Below are 17500 nucleotides of genomic sequence, written 5' to 3' on the forward strand. Positions count from 1 at the left end.
GGGATACTTACAGATACGAATTTTTAAAATATTTTTGTAGAATGACAACACCGAAAGACGGCATCACGAGAGCAGCAATCAGCGACATAATGATAATTCCAATTCAGCGTCTAATGGGCAGCCACAGCACAGCACTCGCCAAGTGGTGGAACAAGATGATGACGATGAAGAGGAGTTAACACTGAAATACGGGGCAAAGCATGTGATCATGCTCTTTGCACCCGTCACACTTTGTATGGTGGTGGTAGTTGCAACTATCAAGTCTGTCAGTTTTTACACACGCAAGGATGGACAGCTGTATGTATCAGAGTTTGCTTTGCTTTTTGTCATTGTTGCCTTGATGTTCTGTAATTCATTCCTTTTTGTTCTTCCACTAAACTCAATCAAGGTTAAACTGGACATTATGACAGTCAGTTTGACCATGGGTCAAAACCAAACTAGTATGAAACAGAGACATGGTTATAATTTCATACAAAGACAGTGTGGGCAGAAACAGAAGATCAAATCTTCCCCCTGGAAGATTATCCCTATGAAAACCCCTCCCCTCTGGCTTTTCTTCCAGCCAGGCTTCAAGTCCAGAAATGAATCCCACCTGAAGGGAAGCAACTGGAGATGTATTTTTAGAAAGGAAAGTTTTTGACAACCTTTTTCCTGCAACTTTTCCACTTTGAATCATACCCAACCCATATTACACTTTTGACTGTTCTAAACAAACACAACTGGTGTTACAGTTGTTATTTTCAGTCATGTTCTCTGAAACATAACAGCAAACAGCATTCTTCCCAACACTTTTTGGTGTATAGATTAGATGCTAGGTAGAAACCAAGTAGTGTTGTTCTACTACTTGGAAGGGTTCTGTGGCTCATGGATGGATGGAGTAGTTGTGTTACCATGGATGGATGGTGTGCTGCACTCCCAGTCTGCTCTGGAGGATCCCAAAGAAGCTTTGGGATTGGCAGGGGAAGTTGCTTCCTTCTTGTTCTGCTGATAAAAACCTTTTGTCAGTAGAAAGACACTTGAAGGACCCTAACCCTTTATGCTGTCATGTAAACTAAACATGTGCCTTGTACTTTTTAAATAAATAGCCTGAGATTGTTTTCTATGTACTCAAATAAAATGGTTTTCCAATTAATGTTAAGGGTCTCCCTTTTTTAGCCCCATACAGTAACCTTTGAAATGACATTTCTGATATTATTATTTTCTACACTTTAAAGTTATTCAAACATCACAGTAAATCTTTGGTTCTGAATTAAAATACATCCCTGGGATGCAGTCTTTTAAATGAGAAACATGATCCTTTTATTTAGCTTATTCATGTCCCATGTCTCATTTTGACTCTGTTTGCAGCAGTAAATGGGGTAATCAATAACTTGCTTGTAATTCATTTCATAGCCACTAGGTGGTGTATACATAACAGCATTATTTAGAAGAATTGTGATTCAAAGCATATATTTCATAATATATTGTTTATTTGTAGCAGTTTTCTTTGGTGTGCTTAATCAAAAAGAATTTTTAAAGAGCACTGTATTGCACAACTTTGACCTTTTATTTCAATCTGGATTGTATTGCAGCATCTATACCCCCTTTACAGAAGATACTGAAACAGTGGGACAAAGAGCTTTGAATTCTGTTCTCAATGCTGCTATCATGATTAGTGTCATTGTTGTCATGACAATATTCTTGGTTGTGCTTTATAAGTACCGGTGCTATAAGGTGAGTTGAAGCTTACTTGGAATGAGTTATCTTTCCAGTGTAGTCAGTACTAAAATAGTTGTTAAAACTATGCCTAACCTAAATATCAACTGTGGAAGAGCATTAGATGATAATGAAAATAACCGTTTCCTTTTCAGGCATTTCAGTATAGAAAAGGATAGTCATAAATATCTAATTTGGCGGTTAAACCTTTCTATAACTAATTTAGTGGCCACATTTTTAGAACAGTAAACCCTGTGTTGCAAATTCTGGCAGCAAAGTTTTTGTCAGGTTTTAGCAGGTAATGTGGAGTCTGTAGCAACAAATCAATTAGTGTGGGCGCAATTGCTGAGTGAGACATGAGAACATTTTAAATCAAAAAATGTGAGACCAGCCTTGACATGCTGTTATGAAGTAATTCTTGTCTTTTGAAGAAGTGTACTTGAAAAACATGTATTACCTAATTTCGTTAGAAAATAGTTTGGTGTGTAACTACTGCTGTACTTACCATAATTTTCTTTTCTGACAACTTTCTGATCAACAGGATTCAAACATTCTTTGTTGCTAGATTTTTTTAATCATCTAGGTTTGGTGATTTTCAGAAATATAGGTTTAAATTATTGCAGTCTCTAAACTTATTTGTCCATTCATTTTGGTTTACGCCATACATGCATAGCTGTTACTTTGTTGATGTATTGATTAGCTAAAATTGGCTACAGCTGATAGTGAGAGTTTAGGAGGCTATGTTTCAGAATTTAAAGATCAGATCAGTATTTTTGATAGTAATTTGCCACATCAAAGAGTGCAACAATCTAAGATTTGAAAACAATGATTTTACATTAGCTTTTTATTTAACTTTCTGCTTAAAGGTTTTAGATATTCCAAGTTTCTGGCCACTCACATACATTCAAATTTGTACAAACTAAAGTATAATTTGGGGCACGTTGTTTTATTGGGTTCTAAATCCCACCCCTTTCTCTTATTAGGCATTCTTAGTTTCCAAATCATGTGAAGGTGTGACCTCTATAATTACATGGTGATGGCTGGGATTCAAAGAACCTCATGTATGAGTAATACTCACATGGGCACACACACAGCTTGCCAAGCATACACACATGCACTCCCCCCACCCCCAAAGCACAGATTGCTCTGGAGTTACATGAGAAACCTTTCAAGGGCACAAAGCACTGCAGTAAGAACTGGGACAAAATCCTGAGTGTCTGTATGGAAATGCACAGGCCTTTGGATTTCACCTCAAAAAGTAATGTTATCTAGGATCCACTCTCCTTTTAGAATGAGCATGCAATATGCTCATTTTAATGTCAGATCTGAAGAAAATCTATACTGATGTGTTTTTGTTTCAGGTGATCCATGGGTGGCTCATCGTTTCTTCTCTCTTCTTGCTTTTCTTTTTCTCATTCATTTATTTGGGGTAAGTTTTCAAAAATCATGATCTTTGGAGTTAGAACTCTGGATAAACAGATCCATCTGTTTTTTGATGAATTATAAAGTCCACACCCATTATGAAAATAGTAAATCTCAAAGTATATGTTGAATAGCAGGTACCCCAGTGCAATATTGTTCAGCAATGTGTGTTCTCAGACATCCCACTCGCACTGCATTATTAAATGAATACTCACACTTTGGAGGAGGGCTAATCAGAGTTTTGCACATTTGGTGACAATTCTTCACATCTGTCTTACAGAAACCTTGGTAGGAATTATACCTTTCTTACAGAAACCTTGGTAGGAATTATACCTTTCAGCTACAATATTTTGAGAATGACGTATTCTTAGATCCCAGTAATACTGGGTAGGGGGGGTGTTGATAACATGCAGTAGAATAGCATAGGTGCATACTTTTTCTTGTTTTGTAGAAATATCTAGGCATTTGGATTTCAAGGAAATAAAGCTATGTATAGACTTCCCATTTGTTTGAGAACTGATGTTCCAATTTCCTGAACACTGCAGTGAAAACAAGACCAAAGACCTAGATGGAACAGCTTGCCTGCAGGTTTCCAAGTGACAGCTGTCTCTGGCTCCTGTGCTGTGCTGGAATAGTGCAGCACAGGAATAGTAACATTCCTTGATAAAATTTGGCATATGAAAATCATAGTACACAGGGGAATGGGTCAAATGAGTGACCCGTGAGGTAGAAATGGAGGTGAGAGCCTCATAAAATCCACCTGTGTCATTCTAAGGCTTACATAGTTTGTTCCTGGCATCTTGTCATAGCACAGAACTTAAACAGGGCAGGTGACCTACTTTTAGGTGCAAACTGGACAGAAAATTCCAACTCTGATCTGTTTTTCCTCATAAAGATGATATGATAACTGCTATGCTGTTGCCATTGCAGCAGCTAAGAAAAGGATAGGATTGGGCTGTAAACTTGCCTTTTTGAGATTAATTTGGGCTTCTTTAATGTGCACAATTGCAGTCCACAAGAAATCCTACTCAAAATTACTCTCTAAGAAAAGGTGTACAGTTCTTTGATTGCTTTAAATGCCATTTTAAAAATCAAAGTTGAGAACTGTATGAATTCTTACATACCCCCTATGCTGATGCCTCTTTTTCTTCAATACTGTGCAGTCATTTTATAAATAATTGATTTTTTAGTTAAGACTTTACAGTAATAACTTCTCACACATGCCTTATCTCCTGCTGAAGTTGCAACGCCTACTTGATTTGCTCTTCTAGTAGACAAAGACAAGGTTCTGAATTCTGTTTTTCCAATAAAATGCCATTATAGAGTAGAGAACTTACACTTGGAATCTCAATGTTATAATTACTGTTACGTTCCCAGGAGGCAAAAGAGAAGAAAAGAATGGTGATATACAATACTTAGTAAACTGGGACTTGAATTGAAATTATGCTTGAACCAAGTATTCCTTCCAAACAGAATTATTTTGCATTTAGGTTAGGACTAAGGGAAATTATTATTTTGAGCTTATGATAGAAAAAAATTGAAGTATAATTCATTTTGTTCAACTGTTACTTGTTTGCATATTATGACAATCACCAGTGTCTGGGTTAACAGGTTTTCCTTAATCTATTCTGTGTTTTATAGGGAGGTTTATAAGACCTATAATGTTGCCATGGACTACATTACCATAGCACTTATGATCTGGAACTTCGGCGTAGTAGGAATGATCTGCATTCACTGGAAAGGCCCTCTTCGGCTTCAACAGGCCTACCTCATTATGATAAGTGCTTTAATGGCCCTGGTATTTATCAAATACCTTCCTGAGTGGACTGCCTGGCTCATCTTGGCAGTAATTTCAGTGTATGGTAAGATCCTCAAGCTAAATACTGTACTAGAAACAACAATGCCCTAGCATGCCACTTTTCTGTCTTAAGCAAAAGTTTTAGAAAACCAGAATCCAGAACTGGACTTTTTAACTGGTATGCTTTTGAAGTCAGATGTCATGTTGTGAATGTGTATAATGCCTTCATTATGCTTCCCTATCCAAATCTCTTCACAGCACAAAAAGGATGATGTATTTTCACCATATTATTACTTTCTTTTCCTTGATCCTATGTAAAAGGCTTTGACTGTGTCTATGATGAAACTAGGTAACGGATGCTTAAAGGAGATAGATATCAAGCCCTACACCTAGCTTCAAAAAAGTTAGTGGGAGGGGCAAGGCAACAGAACTTTTCTTGCTAGAGAAAAGTAACTCCAAGAAACATGTATAATCGCAAAACTAACTTAACGAATTGAAGGGAGAAATCCTAATTGTTATTACTAGATTCTTCCTGTAACCACTTTGAATACTGCTTGCATTTGATATATTCTTATTTTTTTCTGTTGTACAGCATAACATCTCAGCTCGAAAAAGCTGTGTGATCTTTCGTAGTATGGCTTATTTATGCTGATTTGTGCTAAAATATGATTTTCATGCTTAGACTGGTAATGTGCTACATAAAGAGAGAAGACTTTTCAGGATAATTCCATTTGTGCAGCCAAGAATTAATCCCTTCTGACAGAGCATCACTCCACTTTAAAATTGTGTTCACTATGACATGAGTTTGCTGCAGAGGCATAGTCATGCAGCTTACTGTGTTTCTAAACATGTTTTAGAACAATATTCTTCATATTATTTTTACTGAACTGGAATATATCTTAGCCTTCTTGTTCCAATTTTCAGTCTGTGTATATGGTAGGGACAAAAACTGCCAGACCACCCTGACTCCATGGTCTACCTATCTGAGCATACAACTTAACTTTTGCATAGGATTCCATACAGATAGAGCTTAACACACATAGGCTTGATCCATACAATATGTTCTCCACAATTGTAACCCTTTGGAACAGATGCTCCACTAGGGAGTGGGGTGACCCAGTGCATGCCTCTTTGTATGTCAAAATCCCAATGCAAATGCACAGAGATTAGTTGTGTGAACACTCCTTACACTGGGTAGCAATGTATTACTTTCTGTCTTACATTGTTTTGCCACTCTGTAGGATTTGTAAGGGAGAAAAGCAGAGCAGTTCTCCAGGACATGGTTGTGCAGGATGGGAAACCCACAAACATGTTAATAGTGGTTGTAGGGATGGAACAGTTGTGCATCCTGAATTGAAAGTACCAGAATATTTGCTATTTGGGTGCTATGGTGGGACAGGTAGAGGTGAGAATGGCTGCATTATTGCCATCAGAAATTATTCTTATTTATTTTATAGATAAAAGGAAAAAGCAAAGAAAAAGTAACATGAGAAAGAAAAAAAGATAGCAAGGGACCTTACACAAAAATTACACATTTTCACATATACACATAGCACATATTAGCTGACCTCTAATTTTCACTTACACATATAGCACTAAGTGCAGGAAATTATGCAAAAAGTCAATAGGTATTTTTACTTCTATCAATTTTATAACTACAATTATGACTTTAAAAAACTTGGCTATTACAAAAAAAAAAGTTTTAACATGGGTATCAAGTAAATAATAATTTACCTTATAACATATCCACAAACCCAGCAGCAATTGTTTTTTCTTTCCCAGATAAAGCAATATCATAATAAAAAGTTAAATTCATAAAGCAAGTATATTACTTTATCATTGTGTACATAATACTTAATTGTAACACTCTTAATTGCTTAATAAAGGATATATAATAGACTTTCCATTTGACATAAAATTCTTTAACTTATCTTCTATATATAGCATTTCCAGCACTTTCCATTATACTTCTTGTCCATTTTCTCAATATGTTTTGGAGTAAAATATCAACAAAAGAACATCTTGTACTAGCTTTCTCTTAGTGCTTGACTAGCTGTAAATGTTGTATCTTTCATCCATAAGGTTTCCTATTGGCGGAAGGATATTTCTTCCTCAGAGTTCTGCATCCATGTTATCATATATATATTTAATTTGTTTAATTTTCAGTATCATACTGCAGTCATTGCTTGTAAAGCTGTCCTATTAAGTGATCTTTCTGCTGCTAAAGCTACTTTTCAGATTCTGTTGAGTCTCTAATGGCACCTCTTTCTGTTTGAATTTTCCTTTTCAGTCTTGAAACCAATTGAAAATAGAGAAGCAATTCTATCTTTCTGTCATCTTTTAGTTTTTGTCAAAGCTTAGAGAGTAAATGTTTTGTACTTATTTTAATTTAGGTGTACTATCTAGCCTATGCAATGTGTCTTATCTTCTCACTGTTCACTGAACTGGATGTAGTAGTTTTTTATGTGCAATTTATCCATTTATGCAGAGTAGATAAAAATGTGTCTGCAGAAAAACCAGCTAAGGTTCAAGATGTTATATTTGAGCTCCGCTAAGTAGTGTAATGTATGGCATTTAAGAAGCCATATTGCTAAGTCACGCTCTCGCTCGCTCACTCACTTTAATGTCTGTCTTTCAGATCTGATTGCTGTACTGTGTCCTAAAGGGCCTCTTCGTATGCTGGTTGAAACAGCTCAAGAAAGAAATGAAACTTTGTTCCCAGCGCTCATTTACTCATGTGGGTATACAGAGTTGAGATTTGTAATCTGATACCTTTTCTTGAACTGATAGAAATATATAATCCACCTGGTTTTCTGCTGAATTACCTGATGCTAGATGCACAGCTGTGTGTCACATTTTCCTTTCCTTGGGGCTTAGGTCTTTGTTTGCTGCTGGCTCAAACACTCAAAAATTCTGTCACAAGATAGAAAGAACTTTTTGTGTAATTGTAAATAAAAAAGGAAGGAGAGTAAAATGATATGGTTTAGTCAGGGCGATAAATTGCACACAACAACCTCTATAAACATTTTTATTATTTTCAGCGTTTTGCATCCAATGCATGCACTTGCATGTTTATTTATCTCTAATACATGGGATATAAGGCAGAATGTCTTGGCGAAAACAACCCTTGCCCAATTTACAGCATTTTGAAGATACTTACCACTTTAAAAAATAAAGTTTACCTTGGAGATTCAAGAGACATTTATTGACCCATATTCCTTTCAGAAATTGATTTAATAAATGATAGAATTTACTAACCAGTCCACCAGAGCAAGGTCACAAATTACACATTCTATCAGTGCATGTAGATATACTGGCACAAATGACTTTAGGATTGGTACAAGTAAAGCAACTATGCCTGTCTGTTTGGATTTGGTTTATGTCTTGAAGTAGACCTGATCTTTGACTCCTGATTCCTAAAGAGTTTGCTGTTTCTGCCTCCAATGCCTATGTATTTGTGCTGATAAAATTAAAAAGAACGTTCACTTTTTTGTTTTGTTTTGTTTCAAATTAAGGTAGCTTTGTAATTTTGTACAACAAAGCTTTTCTCAGGTAGAACATACCAGATTTTCAGCAAGATAGGCTTCTAATTTAATGTTAGTTGGGCAGATACCAGAAAATAGAAACGGAAACAGACAGAAAACATCCTGTTTTGGTCATGCTTTAGTTTTACATCATTCTGAATAAGTGCACTGTAAACAGAGACATTCTTTTGTTTGCATACTGTCTAAACAAATTGCTGCAAAATGTTTCTATCTACAAAAATTCTACTTTTATGCAATGGGATCATGACAATGTAGTATCAGTTAACCAGGCTTGTCTCTTATTTGTCCAAAAGCAACAATGATATGGCTAGTAAACATGGCTGAAGAAGATGCTGAAGCCCAAAAGAAAGCTCCCCCAAACTCTACTTATGATAAACAAGGTATGGTTCATTTATCTTTCTTTGTTTAGTGTGTGTGTGTGTGGTGGGGGGGTGTTCATCAAATGGCCTCACAAAGACCCATAAGAAACTTCAACTTACCCTTCCTTGGGTTAATCAAATAATCAGACCCACTATAGTTTTGTCATTGCACTTGCAGCCCTGAGTAAACAAACATGCAGCCATGGCAGTGGGGTAATCCTGAGGCCTCCCTGTTCTAGCATGAGCATGAAGATTAATCCTGTGAAGCCTGCAGCCTGTCATGAGCACTCTGCAAGGATTGACTCTTGTCTTCTGTTACAGCAATGCAGACACTTCAAATATTGACATTCTACATCTGTCCCAACTTTTTTCTGTTCTCATTTAAAAAGTAATCAGTAAAGAAGACTACTGTTTGTCAAAATGATTTATTACTGATCCTAGAGGAAAAGGCAAATCAACAGCACATCTCTTTCTTCCATCCCTAAACTGCTTAACTATGTGGCAATACTATCTTGAACTATTACCAGTCAGAAAGCTTTTGCATCTTAATTCCAGCAGTTAGCATCTCTCTCGTGTGCTCTCCTCTCCTTCCTTGCAAATTTCTCTTGAAACCCAGGCAAATTGACAGGGAATGAAGAGGTCAGGTCATATTCAGAGGGACAGGAAACGGAGAGGTCAGCTAATATTTTTGTAACCAGAAGTATGTCATGCTTTTATGGAAGTAAAAAGCAAACATTCTTTTTCAGATTTCTAGATGCAGGGTTAGCAAGCTTCAGTAATATCTAAAGACCTGCTCTTGTACAAATAGCAGAACCTCATATCTGCAGGGATAGGTTCCAAGCCCCCCAGTGGTTGCCTGAAACCTCGGATAATAGCATACATTATATACTGTACATATACATTTCTTTTTTCACAATTTCACAGATAGAAGATTTGTTCTTAACTATACATCCTAGCAACCTCAGCATATGATTTTTCCTTTCCATGTTAAATCGAGAATTTTTACTTAAAGGAAGCACTTTACAACTTCTCTTTGGCACTTAGGACTTCTCTTTTGGACTGAGGTCAATCACAGATAAGGGAAAACACAATAACTGAACCAGCAGATATGGGGGTCTTGGTGTGTTTACAATTAAATTGCAAAATGTGGTCTGTTTTAGGAGGTGTTTTCTTTTTCATTTACACTGACAGTATAAGCAATGCTTGTTAACTCAGAAATAAATTCCACTACATTCTGCATCCATGATTGTGTGTTAGAACAGGTTTGAATAATTTTCATATGCATACTAGGAATATGTTTCCCAACTGTGTCATACCTGGGTATTCACAGAGGTCAGTGGAAACATCTTTGGGTCTTTGTGTGTATGTGTTTTTTCATTATATTAAATAGTCATTAAATCGCGCATTGCTGGAATTGTCATTTGTTCTTGTTATGTCAAAATGTTAAGAACAAGTTTCAGGTTTCTGTGTTTTTCAGTCACAGCTAATCAGAACCAGAGTGCAGGTGCTGAGGCTGACGATGGAGGTTTCAATCAGGAATGGGAGCAGCAACGAGATAGGAGGATAGGGCCTGTGGGATCAACCCCTGCAACACGAGCTGCTGTTCAGGCTCTCCCCACTAATTCTGTAGCGAGCGAGGACCCAGAGGAAAGTGAGTAGTAGTTCCAGATAAGCATGCATTAACTTTTCAGGCCAATGAAAGACCATGTAGAGCTTCTTGCTTTGGAATGCACTTCTTGAACCTTTGTAAAAGGCATAGTTATTGATTTGCCTGTAAACTTTCACAAGACTCTAACCTTGGTGTGACTGATTAATTTATTGCACTCAGTAACTGGGGAGTGTTGTGTTCATTTATGGTGTCATGAAAACTGGTTTGTCACTTTTCCAATAAAACTAATTCTATTCCAGGAAGAGAGGGGATATAAAGCGTATCTTGCAATTCTGTTTTAAATGTTGAAGAGACTTGCTTAGAAAGTGAGGAGGAAACATACATTTCCAGGCCTTGCAAGTGTTTAATCAAGTTTACAAGAAGTGTCTGTAGGTTATTTATTACATTGTTGGTAAAGTCGTGCATGTGAATGCTGAGCTTATGTTAATTAGGAGGACAGAAACTCCTGGAAAGCTCATTAGATCATAGAACACATGTTGTCATGAGTTCTGTTTTCCAAACTTATGCAGCCTGCTCAGAAACTGATCAGCAGAGAATATAATATACAGTTACTTTTTGTACAGGGCACAGCATACATGTCATGAAGATGCCATGTGTCAACTGCAGCACTGTATCAAAATGTCATTTAGTAAGGCAATTTGCAAATTGAGTTAGAAGAGTTGTGTACATCACAATACATTTGGGATTCAAACCCATCACTCCAATGTGGGTATATATGTTTAACTGATAGGAATAGATACGGTAGAAAAGGCAGACCCACATAGTAAACCATCTTTGCCCCTGAAGGTGGAAGGAATGTGACTAGCAAAATCATGATTCTTTGTATGCTTATTAGGGAAACGTCTAACTCTGTAGGTGGATCAGAAAAAGACCTTGCAAAGAGATACCTACTGTTATCTCACATCAAGGATAATTGATGATCAATGTGGTGAATGCCTAATGGGAACCACTGGGCTTAGAATGAGGGTCAGAGTTATCACTGTAACTTGAAGGCTTGAGTAAACATTTAGGTATGTCTCCAGTTTTATTTAATTGAATGAGAATGCAGACACCCTCCTGTTGTCTGTTAACTGAATGCTGTACTTGTAAAAGCCTGCCAAGCTGTTAATTGTCATAATAATAAAGCTAGCAGTAAACCATAAACATAGGTTTAAATGTAAAGATGCATCATAATTAGACACATAGTCCTTTAAAAAATTATAATGGGTACCTGGTAGGAGACACTGGGGCACTGGCTGTAGCATTGTATGTGGGCAAGCTATCATTTTAAGCAAAACCTGCAAACTCCAAGCAATTTATTTACTTTCTAGGCAAGAAAACAAAAGTTGTATTTATCAGAAAGCTGTAATCAAATAAGACATATAATGAAAACAGTTTATATTTCATTTCATTGGATTTGCCAAAGATACACACTTGATAACAACACAGACAGGGCTGGAAGATGGCTAGGAAATGCAAGAAGTATCTGACAAGCTTGCCATCTGCTGTAAGTATGGGAAGTCAGTAATCTCTAACACCAGACCACGCATTTAAACTTGGTGCTACTACCTTCTCTGCTTCTTAGCAGCAGGGGAGGGGTAATAAGACTGAACTTCTCAATCAGAGGCCGCACCCCGCTTTCTGCATGTTTATAACCACCACAAGATTTTAAAACTCTTCTATGTGGTTCTTGGTCAATTGTTCCCACTTGGTAACTGCATTTTCATTATCATATCATCTCTTTAAAAGTCAAGATAGGAACAAGCAGTATGCCTGCATATGCACGCCCCTTGCTCCTCTCTTTATGGTGTAAGCAAACAAACCAGAAAGGTTCTGCTTAACCACTTTTATTAGAACTGGTAAGCTAGTTACTATGGTTTGAAATTAATAACCTGGCTTATTCCAAAATTTGTAACCATGGTTTGGAGAAAACTGGGAACTGCTGTTCATTAGAAGCTATCTGGTTAGTTTGTTTCTGCTGCTGTGGGAGAGGCAAAGGGAATGCATACACAAACAAAAGATTCACTGAAATCTAGATTCATTTTCCAACTTCTAGAATTCGTTGTTTGTAGCACAATCCCATAGCTCTCAGACAGTGTCTAGATGGCAATTGGATTTCTTTGGATTCTGAGCTATGAGGTCAGCAAAGCACACTTACTTCCCTGGAAATCCATACTTAGATCCCCTTGCTTCTTGCATCTGGTGTAGAAAGACTCATGGCAGCTGTTTCTCCAAGGTCACAAGAGTGACCTCAGATAAGGGTTTTGGGGGATGCTCAGCATGGTAGGGAAGGAAGGAGACAAGTTCTGTGAAGGTACAAGATATTCTGGAAGCAGCTCAGTCTCCTCTGCCCCTCTGAAGTATTTATTTATTCACTCACATATTTATATGCTGCCTATAACTACTGGAATGGCCTTCCTAAGTACTGTACTTAGGCCACCAATATCAGGGCAGGAGGAGTGTGAAGGTGACCTTCACAGGATTCCTAGAAGCCTCCAAATTTGACATTCAGATTGACTTGAACCCTTAGCAACTCAATTAACTTAACTTTTGATTTCAGATCAAAACAACTGTTGAGGTTTGTTCAGTCACATCTGTTTGACATCATAATACAAACATTTGGAATATTGTTGGCATAATGGTTACTATGTTGGACTCAGAAGATACAGGTTCTACACCCATTCAATCATGAAGTTCACTGGGTTAATCACAAATTCTCAGCCTAACCTATCTACCTCACAGGGTGGTTGTTGTGAGGTTAAAATCAAGGGGAACCCTTGTAAGCTACCTTGGACTTCTTGCAAGAGGAAGAAAGGTAGGGTATTAATGTAATGTGAGGAGGAGGGGGGAGGATGCCATAGAGTTGGCAAGAGAAAAGACAGGTGCTTTTAAATGTCCTGCTTGTTCCTTCAGGGATTATGATTAAACAGAAGTTACTGTAAATGGTGGCTTTAATTTCATGACCAAGGGGCAGGAGTCTTTTTTTAAAACTTCGTTTAGCCATTCTCTTTTTCCTTTGCAGGAGGAGTTAAGCTTGGTTTAGGGGACTTCATTTTCTACAGTGTTCTAGTTGGCAAAGCCTCAGCAACAGCCAGTGGAGACTGGAACACAACTTTAGCCTGTTTTGTAGCCATTTTAATTGTGAGTATATGAATAAAGTGGCAATAGCAATCATCTGTCCCTGTGCTTAGGGGCAAAGTGAAGTAATTAGTAGTGACCATTGGGAGATCTCATTTTGGAACAGTATTCCATTGGATGTTTTTTAATTTGCCTTGTCAAGTAGGCAGCCTTATACCTTTCTTGCAGTCCCCACCCCTTAAATAAAAAACACTTCCTTGTTCAAAGCAAGAATGAGTCTAATCTTTCTTTCCCTGTAACTGGGGTCATAGTTACATAATCTGAAATGTAAAAGCTTAACATGAAAGAGCATTCTTGGAGTCCGTCTTGGCTTAGTTATTTGGCCCACTTTGAAACTATGTAAATTGTCATTAATGTGATTGGTTTGCATGATCAACAAAGAGGGAAACAAGCCATAGTGATTTATTTGCCTACTGTGATGCCAGCCCAGTTTCCTTAATTGACCTCAGTGGTGCAGCTTTCTGTGTCATCTGACCTACATGACTTGGCTTGTTTCTGGGAGGCCACAACCTGCAAAAAACCCAAGAACAGCCCATGGATTATTTGCAGATCACTACCCTCTCAAACTATCCATGCTGCTCAAGTTCAGAAAACATGGGAAGCCATGCCACTGATGGTAATGAACGAAATATAGCCAGCGAGCATAGAAGGGTAAACAGACCAGTGTGGCTTGTTAGTCACACCATGATTATGCAAACCAGGTGCCCTGTCAATGTATCACGAAAGAGGATTGGGTTGTCTGTCATATTGGTGTTTCTTCATCAAAAATGAATGCAAGCCTAAGTGCCTGTTTATTTTAATAGGAAAATAGACCTTCAAGGAAGAGGCCAGAATTCTTCCAGATAGTCCAGAATGATTGAGATTATTGTTTCCATAACATTCTAAAGGAATTAATTTACTCCGCTTGAATGTCCCAGTGCAAATGGCATCTGATTGCAATGTAATGAAATGTGATTCTTCCTCTTTGCATGATGCTGGACAGACAGCTCTTACCTGTTTGGTGAGAAGTAGGTTTTCCTGCTCTCTAGCCCAGGTGTAGTTAATTAGTTGAGAGCGCCTTCTCCTTGCCCAGTTCGTTATCATGGACTATCCTACACTCTGCCTTGCTGTGTTTCCTTAGGGTCAACACATAAGTCTGTTATTTTCTGTGTTGAGAATTTCACCATCTAATTTGTGCATGCCTTTTGTCTCCTTTTTTTCTCCAGGGCTTGTGCCTTACCCTCTTGTTGCTTGCCATCTTTAAAAAAGCCTTACCAGCTCTTCCAATCTCCATAACCTTTGGGCTCGTTTTCTACTTTGCCACAGATAACTTGGTGCAACCTTTTATGGACCAGCTAGCTTCTCATCAGTTTTATATCTAGCACACTTTAAGTTGACCACTGCTGGACGTTAGTATTGACTGTAGCAAATATGGGAGGGAAAACGTATTTCTTCCCATTTCTTAAAGCACCCACTGTGCTGGGCACTACAGGATTCTTCTCTGTAAAAATTAATGGGTAATAGGACAGTGAGTCCTCAGCAGTTGGAGTTCTACGTCTCTGAAAGGACCACATGTACAAAGGTTGCCTATGCTTTCACCAGCAACATTAACTACTCAGCACAGCAATTCCACCCCCACCCCAGTGTTGAAGATTGTTGCAAAGGGGGCTGGTAGATCAGACGAACATGTCTGAATGTTAGAAGAGTCAGCCTGCCTCCAGAACACCAACTATCAGCAGTTGCATCTTGATCCCAGTGTGGGATCAAGTTACCTCTGTAGATGAGAGGATTTTATCTTGTCTAAAGAGAAAATCATGAAAGCCGTTCTGTGTGCTTTGTGATACATTTTTACAATTCTAATTGTCATTCAGACACAATAGCCTGTGTAGAAATTTTGAAGTTCTGAGCATTCTTCAACAGAGAAAATATATTTCCTGATTTTGCTGCCAAATGTTCCTTGGATTCAGTTTGCAACAGACTAGACATCGATCAAGATTGTGATCTTTGATTTCCAAATAAATGTAATTCTTACTAAATTTATATAACCCATTTTTGGATTTCTCCCTTTTCTCATAACTATTCTGAATACTACTTCAACATTATTTCTGAGCTATATAATGTATACAAATATTAAGAGATAAGAAGACAGAACACTCTTAAAGCTACAGGATAGCCATTGACACATCACACCAAAACATTTCTAGGGTTTTTTAAATGAAGTAGCAAATTCATATTTTGTTCTCAAACTTACAATTGTTTTAGTTTTTCTTGAGATCATTGTGTAAAATGTTGTGTGTCATACTGTAAAAGGGACAAGACATATTTTATAAGACTGAAGGGACTGCAAGGCATTAATGGCTTCTGGAGATGGACTAGGTAAATTCAGCCCTTCATATCCTCTTGACCACATTTAATTTCAGAATCTTTTGAAAGATGCTGATTCACTAATGTATTGTTTAGCTAGATTTGCTTATACCCCACTGCCCAACAGGCCCATCAAATTTGCCTTCAGGATTCTTTAGCACAGTCATTCTTTAGTTCTTATACCTTCTCCCAAAATTTACAGAGAACATTAGGGAACTGCTTATCAGCAGAAGTCTGAAAGTCAAATCAAGCATGACAGAAATACTGTGAAAATGGATTTTTCTATTTTTTCTGTATACTGGAATTTATTAAAGACCGATTGCTAACAAAATGAGAAGTAGCATTGTTATCTGTATCTGTAGTTAAATGAGGCTAGTTAAGTGTCTACATTCTGGTGGCAATGAAGATACGGGGCTAATATAGTATATTCAAACCATAGTGAATACCAAACTTTTAAGGGCTGCAGTCATGGATTACTTTGGCTCATGAGATTTGGGATGATATGGTTGGAATTCTGTCCTTGTACATTACCACATTGCTGATGTGGTAAAAGAAACAATATTGGAGTCCATTAGAAGGATTTTTAGGATGGATAAACACATTTTCTTCAGTTTTATTGGTATCTTATTTTGGCAGCTAAGTGTAAAGACCATTATCAAGACATCTGCAGTAGCTGGTTCTGTACAGTGGTGTGATCTTCTTGTTTCATAATACTGGAAATGGAGTAGAATTGAATTTTTGCTCTAGCATTTGGTTTTCTTTTTTCAGACACTGGTTTGTATATAATCTGAACTGAATGTGAATAAGCCTTTTTAAAACATCTTTTCAATTAAACATAATTTTGATAGGTTATTTCAATTTTCTCTGTATTTATCAAATTATTACAATAAATAATGCATGAATCTTAGAAAGTCTCTTTTATTATGTGTTCTCATTATTTCTAGAATACTACGGTTGATCCTGAAGGGCATCTAATGTAGTATCTGTATAAAAAAATCTATACTGCATCATCTACATTGACCAATGCACCATTCCAAAGTATCTTTGTAGTAAAGAATAGACATAGCATTAAAAATTTGAGTTGGTCAAATCAAGGAAGCAGTGGTGCTTGCTGGGTGACCATGGCCTGGAAAACATTCAGCATACTCGAAACATTAAGAATCTTAAGTACAAAAAGCAAACAACCAGGAACCTCTCCAAGGAATTGTTCTATCAACATCAACTCCAGAAATTATTGTGATCGTCGTGGGTGTCCCAAAATACTACATTACAAGTTCAACTGACTAAAATGATGCCAGATTGTTGTTCGTATAATAACTTTTCTGTCCAAGATGGTTTTAAACCTAATGTAGTTGGCTAGTCAGACTAATCTCTTGGGGCAAAATCCCTACGCAACTGGTAACAGAAAAAAAAGGCCTACAACTATAAACTTTCATAGGGTTCTGTCCTAAATTAAATCCAAAATTGCAGTGTTTTGATTGGTCAATGTGGTAACTTTTGTTTAGTTTCTTTTCGCCCAAATGACTCCCCGGTCTTTCACACATTTGTCACT

At 37.3% G+C, this 17500-nt stretch overlaps 1 protein-coding gene across 2 annotated transcripts in view; it reads left to right on the plus strand.

Annotated features, from left to right (window-relative positions):
- PSEN1 (presenilin 1) overlaps nucleotides 1-16859 on the plus strand; it is a 30033-nt gene extending 13174 nt beyond the window's left edge. For both annotated transcript variants that reach the window (XM_044436089.1, XM_044436090.1), the window contains 9 exons: nucleotides 41-297; nucleotides 1572-1713; nucleotides 3057-3124; nucleotides 4759-4979; nucleotides 7554-7652; nucleotides 8754-8840; nucleotides 10297-10470; nucleotides 13490-13608; nucleotides 14811-16859. In XM_044436089.1, the coding sequence (XP_044292024.1) occupies nucleotides 41-297; nucleotides 1572-1713; nucleotides 3057-3124; nucleotides 4759-4979; nucleotides 7554-7652; nucleotides 8754-8840; nucleotides 10297-10470; nucleotides 13490-13608; nucleotides 14811-14966 (1323 nt within the window). In that variant the 3' untranslated portion in view covers nucleotides 14967-16859. The remainder of the gene's footprint in view (nucleotides 1-40; nucleotides 298-1571; nucleotides 1714-3056; nucleotides 3125-4758; nucleotides 4980-7553; nucleotides 7653-8753; nucleotides 8841-10296; nucleotides 10471-13489; nucleotides 13609-14810) is intronic.
- The last annotated feature ends 641 nt before the right edge of the window (nucleotides 16860-17500 follow it).

This window comes from Varanus komodoensis, unplaced genomic scaffold (assembly GCF_004798865.1).
Source record: "Varanus komodoensis strain SLA01 unplaced genomic scaffold, ASM479886v1 scaffold3, whole genome shotgun sequence".
In the NCBI taxonomy this organism is placed as follows: domain Eukaryota; kingdom Metazoa; phylum Chordata; class Lepidosauria; order Squamata; family Varanidae; genus Varanus; species Varanus komodoensis.